The 24,979-nt window shown below is 38.9% G+C and overlaps 1 protein-coding gene across 1 annotated transcript in view; it reads right to left on the bottom strand.

Moving 5' to 3' along the window:
* The window catches only part of TRPA1 (transient receptor potential cation channel subfamily A member 1), a 60,595-nt gene that overhangs the window by 10,174 nt on the left and 25,442 nt on the right, over nucleotides 1-24,979 (bottom strand). The window contains exons 9-21 of the mRNA XM_037892449.2: nucleotides 24,860-24,959; nucleotides 23,641-23,741; nucleotides 21,705-21,874; nucleotides 21,453-21,617; nucleotides 20,639-20,753; nucleotides 19,029-19,195; nucleotides 14,429-14,522; nucleotides 13,989-14,048; nucleotides 8,031-8,129; nucleotides 6,868-6,938; nucleotides 6,125-6,272; nucleotides 3,615-3,704; nucleotides 3,225-3,394 (exon numbers count right to left, since the gene is read on the bottom strand). Of these exons, the coding sequence (XP_037748377.1) occupies nucleotides 3,225-3,394; nucleotides 3,615-3,704; nucleotides 6,125-6,272; nucleotides 6,868-6,938; nucleotides 8,031-8,129; nucleotides 13,989-14,048; nucleotides 14,429-14,522; nucleotides 19,029-19,195; nucleotides 20,639-20,753; nucleotides 21,453-21,617; nucleotides 21,705-21,874; nucleotides 23,641-23,741; nucleotides 24,860-24,959 (1,550 nt within the window). The remainder of the gene's footprint in view (nucleotides 1-3,224; nucleotides 3,395-3,614; nucleotides 3,705-6,124; nucleotides 6,273-6,867; nucleotides 6,939-8,030; nucleotides 8,130-13,988; nucleotides 14,049-14,428; nucleotides 14,523-19,028; nucleotides 19,196-20,638; nucleotides 20,754-21,452; nucleotides 21,618-21,704; nucleotides 21,875-23,640; nucleotides 23,742-24,859; nucleotides 24,960-24,979) is intronic.

Raw genomic sequence — 24,979 nt, 5'->3', positions numbered from 1 at the left:
CACCATCAAATACTATGACAGGTTACTTTTCTTGCCATATCTGTAAAGCAGAGCACAACCCTAATGCAAGCTGCCTGGTTGTCATTTTGCTTCTAGGAAAGATTTTTAAATGGTCAGTACATTTTTCTAATTTCATGCACACAAAAGTGGAAAAAGTCCAGTTTGTTACAAGTTTAGAATAGGGGTTCTCAGATTTTTTAATATGGTGCATCACATTTTAATTGAAAGATGATTGTCTCATGGCTGGCCTCTCTCCCATTCATGATCCCACCTCCTCTCCCATCTAAGAATGCCTAACCCCCCTGTACCATGTACAGCAACTGATTACATGTAAAAGTAATATTAGAAAACCAGTCAATCTATTATAGCTGTCTTTTAACGTGACTTAGCCACTAGAAACAAAGAGAGCTGGTACCGTGAGATAAGCCAGCTCTCCAATTTATAAGATCTTCCTTCTTTCGCAACGAGGGATAAAATGTGCTACACCTCTAAAAGCTGCAGCAAAAAGCTCACAGTTGAGGTCAAGGGGCAAGCTACCATGGCTTTAAGACACCTTTGTAGCCTCCTGATTTTGTGCTACAGAGGGCTGCCTATGTAACAGTTGTTTCAAGCTGGCCTATGCACAGAAGTGCTACCCACAATCCCTGCAGCACTATGTCTCAAGTCACCGCCCCCTCCTGCCTGTGATATTCCCCTCCCACTCTCTGCCTCATCCCCAAAGCTGCCCCAACACCAGGGATTACAGCGGGGTTCTCATAGGGCACTGGAGATGCCTTATAGAAAGCTTGTACTGGGTGAATTCCCACACTCCCTCCCCCAGCCAGATTTAGGCCTTTCACAGCTCTTTGACACTGCCGCAGCAGCATAAAAGGGCCATAGCAGATGGAAAAATCCCAACTTTAGCGTTTCTCCAATGATATATTATGCGTTAGTTCAGAGGAGCAGTTTTAGGAATAGAGGACCTAATCTTTTTCTGTTTTATGTTGTGTATATCAGGAGTAACTCCATTGAAGGCAAAGGAGTCATACGAGGGTAAAATGATGTAACTGAGAAAAGAGTCAGGCCTAATAGGTTAGAAAACTGATGTAAATGGTACCTAAAAGTTTCTGCTGGAATACAGAACTAAAAGTGCTTTGGGGAGAGGAAACATTTCCCCAGGACAAAGAAGGATGGTCGAGCAGTTAGGGTATCAGCCTTAGACTTAGGAGACCCTGGTTCAAGTCCCTGCTTTACCATGTTGCTCAGTGCTGTGAAAAATTTTGTAAGCTGTGTAAGATAGTTAGATAGAGTTAATCCCTGTGTAGCTGCAGTTAAGCTGACAGAAGAATTCTTCTGTCTACCTAGCTACTGCCTCTCAAAGAGATGGACTAACTATATAAATGGGAAAAAAAATCTTCTGTTAATGTAGGAAGCATCTATACTATGGTGCTGCAGTGCCATAGTTGTGTTGCTGCAGCAGCTGTAGTGTAGACCTTTAGAGTATGTCCACACTTCAAACTAAAGGTATCAGTTCCAGTTGGAGGCAATGTACCTACATTAGCTCTTATTGGGCTAGCATGCTAAAAATAGAGTGTAGCTGCAGCAATGGGAGGGCTAGCTGCCCTGAGTACATGGGTTATGTACTTAGGGCTGCTACTCCTTTCCACCTCTGCAGTTATATTGTATTTTTAACATGCTAACTTGATCAGTGCTAACGCAGGTACATCTTCTCAAGCTTGAATTTATACCATCAGCTCAAAGTCTAGAGGTACCCTAAGGGGATACCCTGCACACCAAACCCAGGCTCTGACTGAGGTTTGAGCCCAAGCTCCCCTTCCATCCATCAACAAATCAATCTGACTTGGGTCAGCAAGCACCTAGGAGCCTGGCGCTGAGATCTTGCTGGGGGGGCATGGGTCAGAGCACAAGTGCCCCTGTGACGCAGGTCTCCAAGCCCTGTCATTTTGCAGTGTGGACAGAGCTCAAGCTGTAGACCTGAGTCAGAAGATTTGCGCAGATCAGTATGGCCATGTTAGCATAGCTGAGAGACCCAGGTTGAGCAACTGTAAACCCAGGTTTACAATGCAGTGTGACTGTTCAAACACAGGCTTGGAAACACCGAGTCCACAAGCCAACGTCCCACAGACCCGGGTTTATAAAGCAGAGTAGACATACCCTTAATAGCTCCGTGTCTTGGGTTCCCAATTAGTTAAATAGATGTAATTACTTCCATAGCTCACAGGGATGTTGTGAGGGTAAGTACACTACCGATTATGAGGTGTCCTGACGCTATGGTCAGGGCCGGCTCCAGGCACCAGCGTTCCCAGCAGGTGCTTGGGACGGCAGTTAGAAAGGGGTGGCAGTTCCTTTGGCCACGGCAGCAATTCGGCGGCAGCCTCTCTGTTCCACCCACAGCGGCGGCAATTTGGCAGCAGCCTCTCCCCTTTGCCGGCCGCGGCGGCAAATCGGTGGCAGCTTCTTCCTTTTGCCATCCGCGGCGGCAGTTTTTTTTCACTGCTTGGGGCGGCAAAAACTGTAGAGCTGGCCCTGACTATGGTAATGAGGACCATATTAGTACTTGATAGACTATCAGTCAGCCATGGAAAAATCTTACCCATCCCAGCTCCTTGTTAAAATACGAGAGAGGAAAATTTTTTGGTTTTTCATTTAATCGATGAAATGATACTACAAGGCTCCTCTGGAGTAAAAAACAAACAAAAAAAACCACCTTTTCCTCAGTTGCGGGGCAGTCTCCATAGGTAAAAACTAAAGGGCAGGCTTTCTTAGGCTAGTGGAGGCTGCTTTCTTCTGGATATAACGCAAAACAAGAAACATTTCCTTTTATTAGGCGTAACTAATCTTTCTCTTCAGACCTTTTTTCTTTTTAAGATTTTTCAAATGATAGCAAAAAAAAAATCCTTTTTTTCTGAAGCTGAAAGGATATACAACATAACATTTTAACAATTTTGTATTTAGGCCACTAAAAAACCTAAAGATCCTTTGTTTTCTTACAAAGTGACATGGAGAGTGCTAGTCACATTATCTATTATTTCTTCAATTGGTGTTATGTGCTTTGAAGTTTTCATTATGAAAAACAATGAATCACAATTCAAAATTCCTTAGGGAAAACAGAAACAGAGCAAAGGCCTAATCCATGCATGTGTTATAATTTTACCCATGAAATTATTCCTATGAATTAAATGTTTGTATTCTAAGTGTTTGGAGAGTCAGGACCTAAATTTTACCTTTGAAGATAAAGCAAGAAGTTCATCCAAGATAAATATACAGAAATTGCTCCACATTCCCACTGCAGGTGAGCTGGGATATTAACAAATAAGGAAGACACAAAAATTATGCTTGAGGTATAAATTATCCAGTCTAATAGATTAGAGTAATCCAACAGGTACTTCAATTTCTAGGATTTGAAAGAGAGAAAAAATTAGCATACTGACAAGTATGAAACCATTAAAAATAATAAATTATATAATATTTTTCTGTCCTCTTAAGTTTTAGTGTATCTTGAGTATAACTCTAAGTTAGCATTTCACTTATAATAGAAGAAAAATCCAGCAGTGTTTTTAATATCAAACAAAATTATTAAGACAAATAGAGTATGATAAATTATATACATATACCTGTTGAAAGAGCTGAAATATCTCTTTGCAGATTCCAAATAAACTCATGGTAAAAACTAAACACATACATACTCTTATGAAGTATGAATCCTGAAACAGAAACCAGAAAGGACAACAAAATGGTAAATATAATAGAAACTTTGGCTGAAATTCTAATTAGGACACTCATGTTGCATTGACAAGTCTGACAATTCACAGGACAAAATTTTCCAGGAGAATATCATTAAAAATAGTAATAAAAGTGTTCTATTAACATTTATGGTGAAATCCACTCCACCTGCATTGAGTTCAGACAATGAGGCTCTATACTGATAATGAGGCTCTATACTGGAGGGGTTGCAGAGGTGAAATTCAGCCCTACAACTCAGAGTCTTCGACCAGGACTGCTGTGCAGCCTCCCTAGAGCGGCTATTCAAGCCTATGAGCTGAAATGGTAGCCACTGCCCATCTATACCACTTGCACAGAGTGTTGCACTGGATGTGTGTAATCGTTGAACCTGTGGCCCATCATCTCTGCACCATTATTATCTTCCATGCTGGCCTACAGTATTCACGGCTAGCAAGGGGATCCTTTCCATGGTACTTAAAGGGTGTGCGGGCACCCTTAACTGGCTACTCTCCCTTGATGTCTCCCAATGCAGCCACTATGAAAGACATTAGTGACATGGAATTCCTCATACTGACCCCCACACCACTGGTGAATTTCATACTCACTAAATAAATTCAGACTATGTCTTAGTCATATCTTTTCTCAGACACATTCACATGCCAGCAGCAGAGCTGCTCTCACCTCCTTGCCAATGTGTCAACCATTATCTCAAATGAACAAATTAGTTTTAAATCTACACCATAGGCCAAGCTCTGCCTCACATACACTGTGCTCCCTCAAGTACTTGGCTCACACCTGGTCATATCTTGACTTCAGAGTTACTGCATGGTTTTAAGCAAGGCAAGGCGAGGGCAAAACTTGGCCACATATTCCAGCAATTTCCACAAGATGCATAAGCCTTGACTGCAAAGTCACACACAGAGTTACTGTATGTCTTGTTTCTGGATGTTTTTGTCACTGATCTCGCCAGTACACCGTGTGTTGTGGATTTTCCTCCTAGGCCCGAGGCACATTTAATCATTTATAATTATATTAACCATGTGTATATAACTGACACACTGAAATTAACATTATTTTCAATATTTTGGGGTTTTTGTGGGGAGGAGATATTGCAATATAATTTAGATTTCCTCTCCCCTTTTCTCTGTTCCATTTGTTGATTTATATTCACCTTAATATTCATTTTGAACATCATGATATCACAAAAGACAACAAACATGCAGTATTTTAAAATCATTGTTTGAGTGTTCTTGGAAACCTGAAAAGAAAAAGAATCAATACCACCACCACCACACCAAACATTAAAGTTGCATATGTGTGATATTGCTATTGTAAACTTCACCGCTATTTTTCAGTTTTCAGGTTCTTATCTCACCACAGTACATCAACATCTATCCTTCTCTCTAGTTTCCTCTGCCGATTAGCTTATTTCTTTTTATTTGTGTGTAAAGCACAATGCTGACTCATGGTGCTGTATAAATAATGAATTCCCATCTATATCAACAGAATATTGAGGATACCGGGTTAAGCAGATGACAAAGTTACGGTTGCGTACACAACCTTTACTTGTGTGTATGTGTTTTGATTAAGTCTTTTATATGCAATAGCATTCTGTTTCCCAAGTAGGATATCATAAATATTGTCGCACAGCAGCCCTTCTTCAACACTTTTACAATTTACAAAGTGCCTGGGGGTTGTGGGAAGAATCCTGAAAAAGAATCTTGAAAATCCTTGAAATATGTGCAGGAGCCTTTCTTTAACCCCTTACAAGATGAACACAGGCTGAGGCAATGGCTTAACAGTATTCCTTCGCTACATTTTTCACTATAGCTACAGCAGAGTTAGTCATACACAGTACAACCCTTCTTAGTTGCATACTTTTTTGAGCTTCGTGCAAAATGTACTGTGCTTGTGTGGCCTGTGAATGTCAAAGACACAAAACATGGCCAAGTAAAACCCAATGTTCACTGGAATATTCAAAAGCACTATCCATGCCAGATTTCAAACTTGCAACTTTGGACATTACCCATTTTGCTGCTTTTTATTTTTAAGAAAAAGACAGAAAGTGTATTTTTTCAGACACTTCATACTAAAAAGCAGCTTAATCCCTTTTGTTCAAACTCTGCCTTAGGGCAGAGACAGAAACCGGAAAAAAAATGTGCCCAAGAGGTAAAATTTTCAGAAAATGAGTAAAAATAGAGAAAAATACTGTGGAATTTATACAGGAATTACCACTTCCCATTCCAGGACAATAGCAGCATGAGAATAGATTGTTTGGATGTATATGTTTTATAATTATATGCCTTATTGTTGCAAAGTGACTAATAATTCTAGAAAACCATTTCAATTATCATATTGCCCTGTTTTAAAATGATAAATTGTAACTAATTAAAAATAGTACCTCATACTCTAATGGTCCTGTTTGATGGGTTTCTGTTGCATTGGAAGATATTCCTGGTCGTATGCGGGTGATCAGAAGAGTCAGAGGAATGAGACCAAGAGAATACACACTGAGGTTCATAATATGTGCTCGGAACCCATAGGCCATCCTGGAAGATAAAAAAAGGTTATATTTGTGAGGTTGTATTTCCAATTGTCCTTTTGTGATCATGGGGAAATGCACTTTAAGGTTGCAACCATGCAATTACAACTGTATAAATATTCTTAGTGACTGGCCTTGCCAGGAGTTCAAGGTGAACAAAGGCTTAATGGCTGACTTTAGGGTCTCTGGGCCCAACTCTGCTCTTGTTTCCTTTGAAGTTAATGAAGTTACACCAGATTTTCTGTAATGGAACAGAAAATAAAACTTGTGCCAATATAGATGGGGGTGAGTTTCTGCCTCTTGTAAGTTCAAAAGAATCTGCAAGAATCTTTGCTAACATTCAAGCAACCTTTTTATTTTATCTGCTAATGGTTGAGATATTTAAATATTCTTATCAGGGTGACTGGATGGGAGTGAAACTGACTTAAATTCTACAGTTAAAATTATCTTTCTTTGTAACAAATCTTTTCCATAGGACATATAAACATTTTTATAGCAATGGGTTTCTTTGTATATTCCATTTTATTGAAAATCTGATAAGAGATTAAAAAATACAATTTACTCTAATATCTCTTTTGGCGGTCCAATTAACAGATACATACCACTTCATGAGCAAATATTCTTTACATACAGGATGATTGAGAAGCTCCATGCGATTATGACGTACCATAGCCTACAAAATGTGTAAACAAATGTATCAAACATACAGTATATCCAATTCAGTTGAGTGACCCAGTTACAAACCAATTGTTTAGATTACCTATTTCAGTACACTAGAACCACCTTTATCTGAGCCTCAATTATCTGGCTCTCCATATCAGCCAAACCACCGACTGCCCGGAGCTGACAGTGGGGAGTCCCACCATCCATTCTCCAGTTTATCCAGATGTTTTATTATCCCATTTGGCCCAGGTCCCAGTTAGATCAGGATCCCACTGTACTTTACATGAATTCTAGCCTACTGAAAGGTACAGTACATTTGAAATGATCTTATTTATCTAATTTTATTATGATTGAATTGGAAAGAACACAATATTCTTTGAGGCTAATGTTGTGTGAGAACATTGGAATTTGTTTTAGATCAATAAAACATTTTGCAATCTGCAAGTGAAGAAAGGAAATGGCGAATACATCATGGCCACTTGTACCCTGGCCAAATCCCTCCCTTAAAAATGCTTTTTCTGCAACTCTGTTTACATTTCAGGATGTGGTCACTAGTGATGAAGGATGAGTTTGCTTAGATACATGCACATCCACACACACTGTACCCTCTCAAAGTATCTGAAGTGCAGGCCCACCTTGATTATCACTCCAAAAGGTTTCTTCCCCCCCAGCTCTCCTGCTGGTAATAGCTCACCTTACCTGATCACTCTTGTTACAGTGTGTATGGTAACACCCATTGTTTCAAGTTCTCTGTGTATATAAATCTCCTCACTGTATTTTCCACTGAATGCATCAGATGAAGTGAACTGTAGCTCACGAAAGCTTATGCTCAAATAAATTTGTTAGTCTCTAAGGTGCCACAAGTCCTCCTTTTCTTTTTAAGTTCATAACGTCTATCTATACCTAATAACTGATTAAAATATTTATTATATAAACTATAAGAACTTCCACTGGCAAATTAATGCTCAAGTTTCAGCCCAATGTGCTTTAAAACTGCTGAGTTACAACCCCTGGAAAAGAGGGTTTACAATGAAAAAAATCGTACCTTTAGCTCCAACAATACCAATGTACAATATTTTGATAGTTAAAAAACAGAACTTACATTTAGAGTGGTAAGCGGTTCATAGACAATTTCTTCATCTGCCTTTACTTTTTTGTTAAGTATTAGTGGACACTGGAGATACCTGAAGTTATATTCAATCTGTACAGTAAATACACATATTAGTGTGTGTTTATGACAATATTGATGTAGCAGTTCAGTCTTGGTACATCAAAGCAAACAAAACAAAAAATAAATTAAATATTCTTCAGAAAAAATATGACAGTTGTGGCAGAATAACTATCAACATGGACACTTTGTACTTATCAATCACTCAGTAAAACTATGCAATCTATACGACCAGCTATGATTATTATGGATTTTCATCACTATCAGTAAAATAAATGGGATCTTAAAATACTCTTAAAGAGTATTTCCCCTAAAATATTATAATTTTAAATAATTGTTCTAGATTTTTATTTTATTTTAGCATTGACTACAAGGTAAACGTTATATAGGTAATATAAGAAAGAAACCTGATAGTATTATATTAATTTTCAAAATGATCTCTTAATGTTGTGGACACAATCCAATGAAAATCTACATGAGATGTTTTAATATAAATCCAAAATTAGCACAATTGTAAAAGCAACAAAGACTTAAAAATATATCCTGCTTCCTTGGATATCTGTAAGGTGACTGTCTGTTCTTTTAGATTTTGGAAGTGATAATAAGATGTGCCAATTTATATTCAGAAGCCATTTTCAGGTTTGGAATAAGCACATCCTGGTTAAAAAAACAACCTCGTTTACAGGGGACGTGAAGGCATTTATACAAATTAATGTCTAACAAATGGAAGAAAGGGGAAGTTGATAGTAATTAATATAAATCAGAAGTTATTAATGTAGAAAATTGATATGGGAAGCCAAAGGACGTAAGAAGAAAGCTATGGCCTGCAGAGTTTTTTAAAATATAGTAGGAACAAAAAGAATCCTGACAATTGCATTGGTCCATTACAAGATGGAAATGGTAGAATTATCAACAACAACAGAGAAAAGGCAGAAGTGTTCAATAAACATTTCTGTTCTGTCTTTGGGGAAAAAACAGATGATATAGTCTCATAATATGGTGATAACACTCCTTCCATTCCATTAGTATCTCTGAAGGATGTTAAACAGCAGCTATTAAGGTTAGACATTTTAAAATCAGCAGGTCCAGATAACTTGCATCCAAGACTTCTAAAAGAGTTTGCTGAGGAGCTCGCTGGATCATCAATACTGATTTTCAATCAGTCTTGGAGCTCTGGAAAAGTTCCTGAAGACTGGAAGAAAGCTAATGTTGTTGTGCCAATATTTAGAAAGAATAAACAGGATTACTCTGTTAATTATAGGCCTTACATCAATCCCAAGCAAGATAACTGAGTGGCTGATAAGGGACTCAAGTAATAAAGGATTAAAGGATGGTATAGTAATTAATGCATATCAACATGAGTTTATGGAAAATAGATCCTATCAAACTAACTTGATATATTTTTTGATGAGATTACAAGTTTGGTTGATAAAGGTAATATTGTTGACGTAATCTATTTACCTTAGCCTTCTCTGAGGTGTTGCACTTGGTATCATATGGCATGCTGATTAAAAACTAGAATGATATAAAATTAATATGGCACACATTGAATGGATTAAAAACTGACTAACTGCTATATCTCAAAATGTAATTGTAAATGGGGAATCATCATAGAGCGGGTGTTTTTCTAGTGGTGTTCTGGAGGGATCAGTTCTTGGCCCTATGCTATTAACCATTTTTTTATCAATGATGTGGAAGAAAACATAAAATTATCACTGAGACAGTATGTCGATGAAACAAAAATTGGGTGAGTGGTACATAACGAAGACGAGAAGTCACTGATTCAGAGTGATCTGGGTACCTTGGTAAAAGGAGTGCAAGCAAACAATACATGTTTTAATATGGCTAAATGGAAATGTATATGTATCAGAACAAAGAATGGAAGTCATGCTTATAGGATGGAGGGGTCTATCCTGGGAAACAGTGATTCTGAAAAAGATTTGGGGGTCATGGTGGATAATCAGCTGAACATAAGCTTTCTGTGGCCAAAAGAGCTAATGTAATCCTAGGATGCATAAACAGGGGGATCTCAAGTAATAGTAGAGAGATTATTTTATCTTTGTATTTGGCACTGGTGTGACTGCTGCTGGAATACTGTGTCCAGTTGTGGTGCCCACAGTTCAAAGAAAGATGTTAATAAATTGGAGAGGTTTCAGGAAGAGTCACAGAATAATTAGACGATTAGAAAACATGCCCTATAGCAAGACTCAAAAAGCTCAATCTATTGACCTCAAAAGAGAAGTTTAAGGGGTGACTTGCTTAGTCTATAAGTCATGGGGAACAAATATTTGATAATGGACTCATCAATCTAGCAGAGAAAGGTTTAACATGATCCAATGACTGGAATAGCAGCTAGACAAATTCAGATTGGAAATATGGTGTAATTTTTAACAGTGAGAGTAATTAACCATGGGAACAATTTACCAAGGGTCATGATGGATTTTCCATCACTGACAATTTTAAAATCAAGACAGGATGTTCTTCTAAAAGATGTGCTCTAGGAATTATTTTGGGGAAGTTCTGTGGCCTGTGTTATACAGGACATCATACTAGATGATCATAATGATCCCTTCAGGCCTTGGAATCTATATGCAACTTTATGAACACTGAAGACAGCTGCACCACTTAAACCAGGTCTGTGTTTGACTCAAAAAATGAACATTTCGCCTGTTCTCATGGTTAAGAAATTAGCATATATTCTGGAAAATTTATAACCTTTGATTCCAGATTCATTTCAAGAGGTATTTTAGCAAAGTTGATGACCTATAAATTGCTAAAGTTTAAATTATAGTTATAACAATTTCTAAACATGAAAATCACAGCAACTGACCTTCAAAACAGTTTGCAGGACAAAGAGGAAAATAAGACAACCTACCGGGACGCATATATTTACATTATGTGTATGTTATGTATCTGTATGTGTATATATCATTTTGTGTGGGTGTGGGTGTACACACACACACAAAATTATATACACAATTATATATACACAGACACAATTATATACATCCACTGAACTGCTAAGCCAATTGTGAATGTGTCCATTTCAATCTCAACTACTATAAAAAAAATGATCAAGGGTATGGAACACATTCCATACAAGGAGAGACTAAAAAGATTAGGGCTATTCAGCTTTAAAAAAAAGAGAGAGATGACTAAGGGGGATCTGATAGAGGTCTATAAAATCATGAATGGTGTGGGAAAAATGAATAGAGAAGTGTTATTCACCCATTATCCAATATAAAAACGAGGAGTCACCAAATGAATTTAATAAACCTCAGGCTTAATACAAACAAGAAGAAGTATTTTTTTCACACAATGCACAACTAACCGTGGAACTCGTTTCCATGGGATGCTGTGATGGCCAAAAGTATACTATATTCAAAAGAGAACTGGATGAGTTCATGGAGGATAGGTCCATCAATGGCTATTAGTCAAGATGGTTAGGAATGCAACCCCATGCTTGGGGCAACTCTAAACCTCTGAAAGAAGACTGGGTGGATCACTCCACAATCACTCTATTCTGTTCACTCCCAGTGAAGCTTTGACAACTACTAAGCAAATGGATCACAGTCTGTCTCGGTATGGCAGCTATTATATTCTTATGTTCTAATCTCATGCAGAAGGTGAAAAGGGGATATCAGGGACATCTCTTGGTACAAGATATTTCTTCCCTTGTCAATATACAAAGTTGACAGCATCATTTCCATAAATATTTCACCAACTGGCCCATATACTCAATAGATGACTACAGTATCAGATTTGAAAGGGCCTTCAGTTCAAGGAACTACATAATATGAATACTGTAGCCTTTTGTGGGTTCCTGATTAAGTAGAATGGCTTTAGCAGTGCTCTCCTCCAAAAGCGAAGTGTGGAGCTGTCTCCTCCCCTTGTCTCCAGACAGATGTGTAGATTTTAAGGATATTCTTCTATTGCCTTTAAATGGCAATTCTGATTTCATTAATCCTCTTTCTTTTTCTTCTTATCCCAGTTTGGCTCATGTTACTGAACCATCTGGGGAGGAACATGCATCAACACTTTAAGTATGACATCAACACAACTTGTGCTGAAGTTGCTGGAGTCAAGGATGCCGACTGTACTGAAGCATATTATGAAATTGTGTGATGACAGCTTCAAAGGTTAGAGAACAAACAGGGATGTTAAATACACACTTCATGATTTTAGCACCAAAACCATCTAAGGTCTAACCCTGCAATTCTTGAAGTCAATGGAAATTTTGCCATTAAGTTTAATTGGAGGACACTGAATCAGTTTGGTAGGGCGACGTACTGGGAAACTGTTTTCACCAGTTGATACACGTACACAGATTGACAGAGGTGAAGTCAAGTGATAACAAGTATTCACCAGGCTAGTCAACATGTTTGGCTGTGGCTTAGATACTGGAGTACTAAGAAAGACACTGAGGACTTGAAAGATCAGAGTTCTCAAGGAGTTTGAAACAGACATCAAAAGCACCCAAGGTATCTGTGGTAGCAAAAGATCACCACAGTGTAGCCTTAACTTGAGCTTTGTAGGACACTCATTTTCAGTTGAGTTCTCCTGGGAAAGGATTTTTTAACACCTACTCCTTTGAAGCCAAAGTGGGTCCTCCCATCTCGTATTTACAATAGATGAAGGAACAATTTATGATGTGGTAGTGTTTCTGTAAAGTCTGTCTCAGCTGACCTATGCAAAAGCAGGTAGTAAAAGGAACACCATTACAGATTGCAATGAAAAAGGGACTGATAATGACTGCACTGCATCTTAAGATGGGGGGGCTGTTGTCTGGCTTGCTGGGGGAAGGAGTATACCTCTTTAAGAGGCAGAGAAGCACTAATGCTGGTGCAGCCGAAGAGCAGCTCAATGTGGGGACACTGAATCGTCCCTCCAGGTGACCAGACCCAGAAGGAAGGGGAAAGTATATAGAGTAAGTCAGGTGAGGAAAACCCTCTCTCACCTGGACCAAGGCAAGGTGGGGGATTTTTTGTCTTCCTCGCAGCAGGTTCAGTGGGGCATAGGTAGGGCAAGCAGGAACAGGAGTTAGGCTATGATGTCACAACTCATGTAAGCATGGGGCAGATGTCCTGTGCAAGTACTCCACAGGAAAGGGATAGAGTGTTCAGATAAATGGATTGGTAAAGGAAGCGTTTGTTAAACGAGTGGAAACAGGGGGGTTTGGAGCTGCCATAACTAGAACAGCAGGGAGCTATCCCCTCTCCCTTAGAGCCCATCTTAACCCTAATTCGAGGGCGGGGGGATGGTAAGGACCCAGCAGTGGATTGGCTGGGAACCAGGATGGAAAAGGGGTAAGGCTAATGGAAGCCCCCTGGGTAGATAGTGAAATGATCATGGATTTACCTGCACTGTACACTGTTATCTGCCAGGTACTCCCAGACAGTTGCAGTCTAATTAAACCATATCCAGTGTCTCCTGTCCTTCATCTGGTATAACTGGACAATTAGAGGCAGTTGGTACCACTGAACTGCATGACCAGGTAAATTCATGCTACCAACTGATGAGGTGATTTAAATGATTTATTCTAAACTAAAGGGATTCTTGCCAATCACACACTGGGAGCACAGACCCACCAGTTTACTCAGCTTACCTTTGGTGAATTTCAGTTGCACAATGATCCAGATATAAACTATCTAAAACATGTTAAAAAGGGATTAAACTTTACAGAGTAAGCAAGTTTAAGCAGATATAAACTACACTGATGATTTGCCAAAGTTCAAAAAGTGCCAAGTTCACTCAATTTACTACGATCCAAATTTCTAACAAACGATTTATCACTACTAATATATTGCAGGTACATTATGACATATCTTACTGTAATAAGAGTTTTAATAATTAAAAGGTACTAGTTTTAATTACTTTTTTTCTTCCACTTACACAGAAGTCTTGACCTGTCTTTTCCTCTGAAGACTCAATCATACAGTTGTCCAAAACCAACTTTCAGGGTAAAAAGAAAAACAATTAATTTGCATAAATTAATTATGATGATTGCTGAAAATTAGGACTGTTCAGAAAAAAAGGAAGACTTCCATACTTTAGAAAAAAAAAGTTTCCATGGTCTTTAACAATACAGCAGCCCTTCTAACAAAAATAATGATTCAATCCACATTTACAGCATACACAGAGATGTGCACAACTTATACTTGTACATATATGTTAACAAACGAGAAATTTTACCTTGTTTACATGGATGTACGACAATTTGCACTTGCATGTGCCAAGTCTTTATAAATACTCACACTTGCAGATTTACTTGAAAATTTCACAGAATTTTTAGAATGAAGTAAATTCTTAATGTGTAGTCTAAACAATCTTACCTTTAACGATTCAGGTACATATTCAACCATTTCCAACAAAGGACACTTATTGGCAGTAGAAGAGTGAGAAAATGTTGTCACAGCTTCTTCCCATCTGCAACAATAAGTTGAAATAGTGGAGAATGAATTCTATGCTTCTCAGCAAAGGATAAGAAGTTAAACATCAACTTTATAATGAAAGAAAAAATGGATTATGTTATTTTGAAATCTAATCGTTTTTAGACTGGATGAGCTATTATTTCAGAAATTATTCTGCAAATTGCAATGTATAACAAATTTACATGCCATGAAGTGAAAAACAGCAGTTGAGGCCAATGTTTAATCCGGTTTTCAGATAAGCAGTGATGTTTTGCAAATCACAGGATATACTGAGCTCTTCTTAAAAGCTTGGACTCATTATGAGCCCTACACTGATACCGGAAGTCTGTATCTTGGGCTCACAACATTCTGAAGGTAATAAAAAAATACTGGGTGTCATCCTGCTCCTCTTAGCATGATTGGTGGTCACTCATGGTACATTTCCATCGGTCCTGAAATGGGCCCATCAGGCTCAGCAAACTGATGGCATATAGAACACGTCCCATCTAAACTTCAACAAAACTCTCATAAGAGCATAAGAATGAACAGAAGAAGATAAGAACAGACACTCTGCGTGAGACCAAAGGTCCTTCTAGCCCAGGATTCTGTCTTCCGACAGTGGCCAATGCCAGGTGCCCCAGAGGGAATGAACAGAGCAGGTAATCATCAAGTGATCTATCCCCAGTTGCCCATTCCCAGCTTCTGGCAAACAGAGGCTAGGGACACCATCCCTGCCCATCCTGGCTAATAGCCACTGATGGACCTATCCTCCATGAACTTACTTAGTTGTCTTTTGAACCCTGTTATAATCTTGTCCTTCACAACATTCTCTGGCAAGGAGTTGCACAGGTTGACTGTGCGTTATCTGAAAAATACTTCCTTTTGTTTGTTTTAAACCTGCTGCCTATTAATTTTATTTGGAGCCCCCTAGTTCTTGTGTTATGAGAAGGAGTACATAACACTTCCTTATTTACTTTCTCCACACCAGTCATGATTTTATAGACCTCAATCAGATCCCCCCCCAGTCGTCTCTTTTCCAAGCTGAAAAGTCCCAGACTTATTAATCTCTCCTCATATGGAAGCCATTCCAAACCCCTAATCATTTTTGAACCTTTTCTGAACCTTTTCCAATTCCAATATATCTTTTTTGAGATGGGACAACCACACCTGCACGCAGTATTGGAGCTAGTTAACAGGGGACTTTTGTGAGGGAGTTCTCTGGATAAAGGAGGAGCGTTTACATGACCCTTGGGGTAACACTATTGTCTGTAGTGTGTGTGTTTGTGGTATGCTTGCTGCTTTACTGAAATATACTGTGTGGTCTGTTTATTTTGGGGACCCTGTGCTGAGCCTAGCCCATCAACCCTTAACCAAGGGGCGGAGCTACTCAGGAAGACTAGGGGTTTAAAAAGCCCGCTCCTAAGCAACCAGAGGAGCCAGTGGCTAATGGGAGTTTTGCAAGGGAGTTTAGAGAGGGAGTGGGAGGGGGGACTAGATGCACTTAACATTCTTTAAACTTAAAGCCAAAACAACCGCCTGATAAAAACAAAACATCAACAAAGGAATGAGCTGCAGGAGTAAAAAAAGAATGCAGGCACAAGTCCAGCAACAGAGTGGGGACTATGCAGTGTATGTACCCAGTGCAGCATGTATGATTACCTGCTCTATGGGCAGGTGGCATATGTGTGCATTTGGTGCAAGGAGCTCCTGGCCCTCAGAGACTGTGTAGACCAGAATGGCTGAACTGTAGGAGCTAAGGCAGACAAAGAGGTACATAGATGAGACTTTCCAGGACACAGCAGAACAGTCCCACCCCTGGTCTGACAGCCTCTGTGCTGTTGAGGAGAATGAAAGTCTCAGGGAAGGAGAACATCCAAATGGAGCAGAGGGAAATGATCCCATAGCTGGGACCCTCCTTCCAGATGATGTCGTGGTATCCTCTCATAATGACGATACCTCTCCAGGGGTAGGAATTCCAGTTATTAGGAAGAGACAGGTAATAGTTATGGGGCATTCGATCATTAGAAACATAGATAGCTAGGTTTGCAATGACTGGGAGAACCGCATGGTGATTTGCTTTCCTGGTGCAATCTATTAATGGAGATTCTCTATGTTCTAGTAAGGAGGAGAGGATGGAAGATGATAAAATACAGGTAGAATCTGATGAGAAACAGTCAAATGAAAAAGTGCTATTCAAGTTTCAGAGTAGCAGCCATGTTAGTCTGTATTCGCCAAAAGAAAAGGAGTACTTGTGGCACCTTAGAGACTAACCAATTTATTTGAGCATAAGCTTTCGTGAGCTACAGCTCACTTCATCGGATGCAACCGATGAAGTGAGCTGTAGCTCACGAAAGCTTATGCTCAAATAAATTGGTTAGTCTCTAAGGTGCCACAAGTGCTATTCAACTATATCATGTAATGTCAGACAGCTAAAAAGTGAAAAGTTTTTAAAGTGCTTATACACAAATGCTAGAAGTCTAAATAATAAGATGGGTGAACTAGAGTGCCTCGTATTAAATGATGACATTGATATAACAGGCATCACAGAGACTTGGTGGAATGAGGATAATCAATGGCACTCAGTAATACCAGGACACAAAATATATCAAGGACAGAACAGGTCGTGCTGGTGGGGGAGTGGCACTATATGTGAAAAAAAGCATAGAATCAAATGAAGTAAAAATCTTAAAATGAACCAAACTGTACCATAGAATCTCTATAGATAGTAATTCCATGCTCTAATAATAAGACTATAGCAGTAGGGATATATTACAGACCATCTAACCAGGATGGTGATAGTGACTGTGAAATGTTCAGGGAAGTTAGAGAGGCTATAAAAATAAAAAACTCAATAATAATGGGGGATTTCAACTATCCCCATATTGACTGGGTACCTGTCACCTCAGGACGGGATGCAGAAATAAAGTTTTTTGACACCTTAAATGACTGCTTCTTGGAGCAGCTAGTCCTGGAACCCACATGAGGCAATTCTTGAATGGCCATACTGGGTCAAACCAATAGTCCATCTAGCCCAGTATCCTGTTGTCTGACAGTGGCCAGTGCCAAATACGGACGGAATGAAAAGAACAAGGAACTTATCTATTGATCCATCCCTTGTTGTCCAGTCCCAGCTTCTGGCAGTCAGAGGTTTAGGGATACCCAGAGCATGGCGTTGTGTCCCTGACCATCTTGGACAATAGCCACTGATGGATCTGTCCTCCATGAACTTATCTAATTCTGTTTTGAACCCAGTTATACCTTTGGCCTTCACAACATCCCCTGGCAACTTGTTCCACAGGTTGACTGTGAATTTTGTGAAGAAGTACGTCCTTATGTTTGTTTTAAGCCTATTGCCTATTAATTTCATTGGGTGACCATTAGTTTGCATGTTATGTGATGGGGGGAAAATTACACTTTATTCTCTTTCTCCACACCATTCATGATTTTCTAAACATCTATCATATCCCCCTTAGTTGTCTTTTTTGTGTAAGAGCCTTTGGTGAGGGACCTTGCCAAAGGCTTTCTGAAAGTCCAAGTACACTGTATCCACCGAATCACCCTTGTCCACGTTTGTTGACTCTCTCAAAGAATTCTAATAGATTGGTGAGAGATGATTTCCCTTTAGAAAAGCCATGTTGACTCTTTCCCAACAAACCTTTTTCATCTATGAGTCTGATAATTCTGTTCTTTACTATAATTTCAACCAATTTGCCTGGTACTGAGATTAGGTTTATTGGCCTGTAATTGCCGAGCTTGTCTCTGGAGTATTTTTCCTAAAAATCAGCGTTACATTAGCTATCCACCAGTCATCTGATACAGAGGCTGATTTAAGTGATAAATTACATACCACAATTAGTAGTTCTGCAAGTTCATTTCTGAGTTCCTTCAGAACTCTTGGGTGCTGGTGACTTGTCACTGTTTAATTTATCAATTTGTTCCAAATCCTTCTCTAATGACACCTCAGTCTGGGATAGTTCCTCAGATTTGTCACTAAAAAAGAATGGCTCAGGTGTGGGATTCTCCCTCACATCCTCTGCAGTGAAGATCAATGCAAAGAATTCATTTAGCTTCTCTGCAACAGCCTTTTCTTCCTTGAGCCTTCCTCATGTACTTAAACATTTGCAACAGTTTTACCCAGCAATTTTAAATTAAATCCCTGGAATTATGTGACTTGTGCTCAGGCTTTGATAAAAATCCTGCATCTTTGTACCATTACAGTAACATATTGTAGGGCAAGAACTACTCATTCTCTTGGTTTCTTGCCATGTTTCTTGTGGTTCTTGAACAATTGCCCTGACATGGAGAGGATTTCCTTCCTATAGCTGGTTATTATTTATTTACCATTTCTTCCCGATTCTCATTATACATATTATATCAATATTAATCTTTTGAATATGGAAAATACATATCTGATCAACCATAGTATATTACATGCTCAGTACTTTAACCGCCAGCGAAGAAAGAGAAGACAATGGACACTAAACACCTGAAACTATTAAAAAGTGTTGTATAGGCAGCTCACCTTTTATTCAGAATGACAGCAGACACTACATCTTTATGCCTCTTGTGTATCGCTTCATGGAAAAAAGAGGCTGATGCTTTGTTCAAGATTATTTTGGCACCATCATCAAGAAGCAGTCTCACTGCTTTCGCGTGCCCTTCTTTTGCAGCAAGATGAAGAGCTGTGTTCTTTTCAGAAAGACAACATACCAAAACATTATTAGGAATCACTATGCTTAAAAGAAATGTACGACCCTTTCCCCCTCCCCTTCCACTCCTCAAGAGCAAGATTCTGCTCTCAATTCATAGAGCCATAGGACTGGAAGAGACCTTGAGAGGTCATCTAGTCCAGTCCCTTGCACTAATGGCAGGACTAAGTACTGACCATCCAAATCACTTCAGTGGTGGTATAAAAAAAAAAGACTTTTGTTCCAAGTGCTTAATTGTATATGCCTGTACCATTACAGAGAAAACAAACTGCATATAGGAAAGGGCAAAGCGTATACAAGGGATACTAATTATTAATATCTCATAGTTTTGCAATTAATAAAAGCAAGATGTTAAAAATAAAACTGTCCTGTTCAACAGATCCACAGAATCTATATTTAGGGTCAGGAAGAGAAGAATCTGAAATTAGTTTCCACCAGTATGGTACTACACATATGTCTGAAGGGAATTATTTGCAAGCAGCTCTCTGGAAGGAGGATTTTGCCTTCAGTGACTTGCACAAAACCAAGGTAAATAGTTGTGACTTTCAAAGCACTAAAAGGCCTTAGAAGCACAAGTCCCATTGCAAGTTAGTGGGCAGGAAGAGACGTGCTTCTAGATATCTTTGGCACTTTTGTGAATCTCCCCAAATATCAAACCATCCAGTCTTCTCTGAGCAATGTACAAATAAGGGACTACACAATGGCTTCTGATTAGCTTCTAGTGGAATCTGAAGTGCTGTTTTTAATCTAACAGGTCCTAAATACTTTGAGCCCTGACTACCTAAAAGATTGTCTCTCTCCCATTTTGGTAAAACAACAGTTGCTTGAGCTGAACATCCCCTGGTTTCTGAAAGGGGGCTGTTGATGCATCATTTTCTACAAGAGGTCTTCAGCTCTGGAACTAGATTCCTCTCCTGGCCAAAAGATCTTGGTTTTGACAAACTTCAGAGCAAGCTGCAAGCATAGCTACTAGGCTTTGCTAGGGGGAGTAGACTGAGAGGTTTGAAGAGGTTTGTTGGTGAGTCATTATTTATGGTGGGTTTCCTTTCATTGTTATAAGCTCTTCATATCGTGAGCTTATTATGTTGTTATATTCTGCTATATTGTTATGTGGGTCATGTGGCATAGTTAGTAGAGTCTAAAGTGCTTTGTACTTTACGTTTTGTGTTAATGATGTTGATTTTCTGTTGTGTACAGCTCCTAGAACTTGGATGGGCATTTCACTAATTATAAATAAACCAAAACAATATATGTTAAGAAGAACAAAACAGTTAGGGTTTTATAACTGCCAAAAGAAATATATTATCATAAACAGAGTCTCTCATAATCTTCAACAGTGAAACAAGTTTGCTAACAGGGATTATCTGTTTGATTGCAATGAGACAACAGAGTGGAAACAAACAAAAATTATACATATACGTACCCCTTCTTCATCCACTCTGTCCGTAGATTTTACATTAGTATCCAAAATTATTTGCATTGTGCGAGTGTATCCTCCGAAGGCAGCATGGTGCAGGGCTGTCCAGCCTTTATAATCACTTTTGAAACAGTAGATATGATGTTATTCACATATTTTTACAAGTATAACCTACAACCTTGAGCTCATGGGCCTGATTCTCCCCTCCCTCACAATAGTTTCCCCACTGTTGTTCTCCATCAATGTCAATGTCTTTTTGCTGAGTAAAGTACAATAGTCTCCTACTAGCACTACATTCAGGTATGTAATGGTAATCTCAACTGTGTAGAAGTAATTGGGTCTCAAAAGCAGATATGTGATCTTGTGGGATCTTGCCTGTTTCACGGGATTCGCCTCTGAAATGAGTGAAAAACTTACAAGACCCTGGTACTAACACTTAACAGCTGATGCTGCATACAACACTGTAGTACTATTGAATTGTACATTTAAGGCAACTGACAAACATTAAAAGCAGACAATTTTATTTCTATTAAAATTATTTCATGTTAATATTGTGACATCCTATGTGTTAGTGAATTGTCCCGGACTAATAACGCATTATATGAAAAGCCCCCTGAATCAGGTTCATTGTAGAATATACTTAATGACTTAAACAAAAGTGTAATATACATGTTAGTGTACATGTGATCATTCATACCTTAGCTTTAATGCACACTTGTGTGGACAATCCAGCACAACTTTAGAGGTGAGTACAAAATGTAAGTAATAAAGTAGCTCAGTAACTCTAATTATTTTAAAGAAAGAAAACCCATACGCTTACCACAGGAAGAGGGCACCCTTCTTCAGTAGAAATTGGACAACCTTTTCATGACCATTTTGGGCTGCCAAGTGAAGGGGAGTCATTCCCTTCTTATCACCTTCATTCAAAAGCCTTGTGTCATTCATGTCTCTGAGAAGTCGCTGACAGGTGTTGATGCGCCCATAGCTTTAAAAGATTAACGTACAAGTTAATACTGAGAAAATCTGGATGGATAAAATGGCATTGATACATTGTGTAGACTGCATCACTTACCTGGCTGCAAAATGCAATGGAGACTTCTTGTCTCTACTTTTAGAATAGACAGAAACATTCAAGTCGAGCAAGCTATTTACAGAGAAGGGCACTCCTTGTCTGCATGCATAATGTAGTGGAGTGCACCCCTTGTCATCTTCTTCCACTACAAGATCTTTAATATGTTTCATCTGTTGGCAAAAGGAAATGGTTGTATACATATTACCAATGTTACTGTGGGTCCTAGTTAGTTAGCAGTAATTTTCTGAAGCTACATTTAAAAAAAAATCTTTATGGAACTTTAAGAAAGGTAAAATTAAAACAACAAAAACAAGAGAGCCTTTTAAAAATATGTATGCTGATTGATGGTTTTCAGTGAATTTACACTTCACAAGAAGAACTCAGCAACTTGCAGTATTGGGCCCTCAAGCTCTCTATTTATCCACAGAACAGGTATATACAAGAAGTACAAGATTCTTTTACACTGCCACACCATGCACCTCAACCACATCAGGGAGGAAAATGAAGGCATGTCAGCCTACATGCCTCCTGAATATTTGGTCTCTCTGTGGGGCCATTAAGAAGGAGGCCAGTGAGGATGTTGGTAATTTTGCAGTGTGGACACCTGCAAAGCCATCAGCAGGTGAAAAAATTTGGTCATAAATTACCTGAGGCTAAATTTGCCCACAGTAGTACAGAGAGGCAGAAACTGAACTCCTGTGCAAGTGGGAGCAGCTGCACTACAGCGGAGATTCAATCTCAGGAGGTGGGAGACAGCATTTGCCAACACCCTCCTCTGGGGAATTCAAATGGAAGTGAAGACCTTTACAGAAGACATGTCAAACTTATTCAGAGGAATGGAATAAATTCTGTTTAATTGTGTTCCATGGGCTGGGGTATAAATTTAGGAGTATATATTCCCCACAGTATACAGTGGAATGCCCACTGATGTCAGTAGGTTTGCACAGAGAGCAATAGGAGAATAGAGCCTTTAGGTAGTAATGAAACATTTAGTTATTTATTCAATGCCTCATTGTCACATTCACTACTCAGTGAGGGAATATGCTTCCCTTGAGGCATCACTATTTCTGCTTTGTGTTTCTCTTCCTTCCCCGTCCTTTCTCTTTCCCTCCTCTAATTTTGTGAGTTTCCTCTTTTCTCTGCATTTCCCTTCCTGCGGCAACTTCCAATTCCCAGTCCAGTGTACTTCACTTCCAGCTCCTAACCCCATTCCATCCACTGAAATAATCAGTGATTAAATAATTTTAAAAGTTGACAATGTGACATGCAAGTATCATCATTGTTCTTTAAAGTTGATTCTCCAATCAGATTAATATGGGGAGTTCACACCTCTGACTCATGGTTTCAAGCTGTCTGCACATTCAGGCAGATGTAACTGCAGCAGTTATACTAGGCTCACATCTGAAAAGTTATCTCTGCAGCTATGAGGGCTAGAAACTTACTATATTTTCTTTAAATGAAAGCTTAGATTCCAGAGAATCTGAATATTTCATATGGCCCATATAAATACATCAAACAGGCCAAATGCAGAATTATGTTTGATACTCCTGTTTTAAAATATGGCTGGGGATTTACTGAAATCCAGGCAATGGAGACTTCCTGAAGAATTTGCTGCAGCATATCCCAGGGTTTGAGTGCCTATTAATGGGCAAAGTAGGAGAAAAGGTTCTATAATATATTGCTAATCTCCTGAGCCATTCAATCCCCTGGCAGCAAATAACTTTATTCCTTTGCCTGCCAGAGAGATCCGTATTATTGGCTTGGTCATGTTTATTTTTATATTTGTATCTATTTAAATTAACCTGTGGGGACAGTGAGGTGAGTTTACAAATAAAATGAATTTCCATAAATGTTCTGGAAGAAAAGAGAATCCTTAAACAGTTGGACAAAGATACTGAATTCACCAGAGAAAGATACAAATAGATCCTCACTGTACCTGCAGAAATTTCTCATCCAGACGTTGTAATCCTCCAGGCTGCAGTACTGTCAAGTGCAAGAAATTCCGACCAAGCTGATCTTTTAGAGAGATATTTGCTCCTAAATAAATATGGAGATAAATACTAGCAATTCAAAACTGCTGGCCTCTGATAACTAGCCATGTTTGATTAAAATACATACGCTAACATGAAATTAAAAATACAATTATTTCAGCCAATACAACAACAAATATCACACCAAGACTTCTACTGACTCTAAGCTTTCAATTTCCAGTAATGTATGAATTTCATTTGTTCCACTGTAGCACTCAGATTTATAGGGGTCTAATATTCGGAAACGTTGAGCCTCCACAACTGCTGGTGTGAATGGAGGCTGCATGATCAACACCTCTAAATATATCAGGTTCATAGTGTACTGCTGCCATAGTCATATTGTTTCAACTGGAATTCTATGTTTTAATATCAGTTTACTTCCGTGCTGTTATATGAATAATCTATTATAACACAATAATAGCTGGGCAACACGGAAATGGAGTGTCTTGCTTATTGGAAGCAAGAGAGTGTCTTTCTAAAGTCCATAATAGTTTTACTATAAGCTTTCTATTTAAAAAAAAGAATTGTTGTTAATAAAAATTAATGTTATAAATACTAATGAGAGAAATACTCATAAGAATATTTACAGTAGCTTACTCTTAAAAATGTGGCAACTGACAATTAAAGATGAACCTTCATTAATGGTGCAGTAGTTAGTAAAGTTTCAGGTGACACTACACTGTGACCACTTACTGCAGTTTAGGTTTAATACTTAAAATCCATTAATGGTCAGAAACATGACCATGTCAAAGTGGTATCTTCATGTTCAATAATTCTGTTCCCTCTCTGTGTACTCAATAGTGCAGAGCTGCCTTGAGCTTGTGGAGAGTGCAGGGGGAGTGCACACCAACCCTTAGGAGGGTGCAGCATGTGCTTTCCTTCCACAGCCCACACACTCTGTAGGTTGATGTGGAGGGGCAGGGAGGCCCTGCCTCCTCCTTTTCCTTTCTGAGGATTTAGCACTCTAGAGGGTGCTAGCATGGAGCAGTTCATGTGTTCACTTGTGCCTACCATCTAGGTAGGAGGCTTGAAGAGGAGTCCCTTGGGAGAGAATCTTAACTTCTATGGACCCTTCTTAGAACCCGCCCCCCCCCCCACATGTAATACTTCTTTGTTCCTTTGTACCTTTTGAGAGTAGTAAATTCACAATTTTCCATGATGCACAGGAAGTAGCCAGCAGAAGTGGTGACCGACCCTCAATGTCAACACTATCAATATTTGCTCCCTGCAATGAAAAAACCCAGG

Source organism: Chelonia mydas, chromosome 2, assembly GCF_015237465.2.
Source record: "Chelonia mydas isolate rCheMyd1 chromosome 2, rCheMyd1.pri.v2, whole genome shotgun sequence".
NCBI classification, from domain to species: Eukaryota; Metazoa; Chordata; order Testudines; family Cheloniidae; genus Chelonia; species Chelonia mydas.
This window is presented reverse-complemented; position numbering and strand designations above follow the sequence as displayed.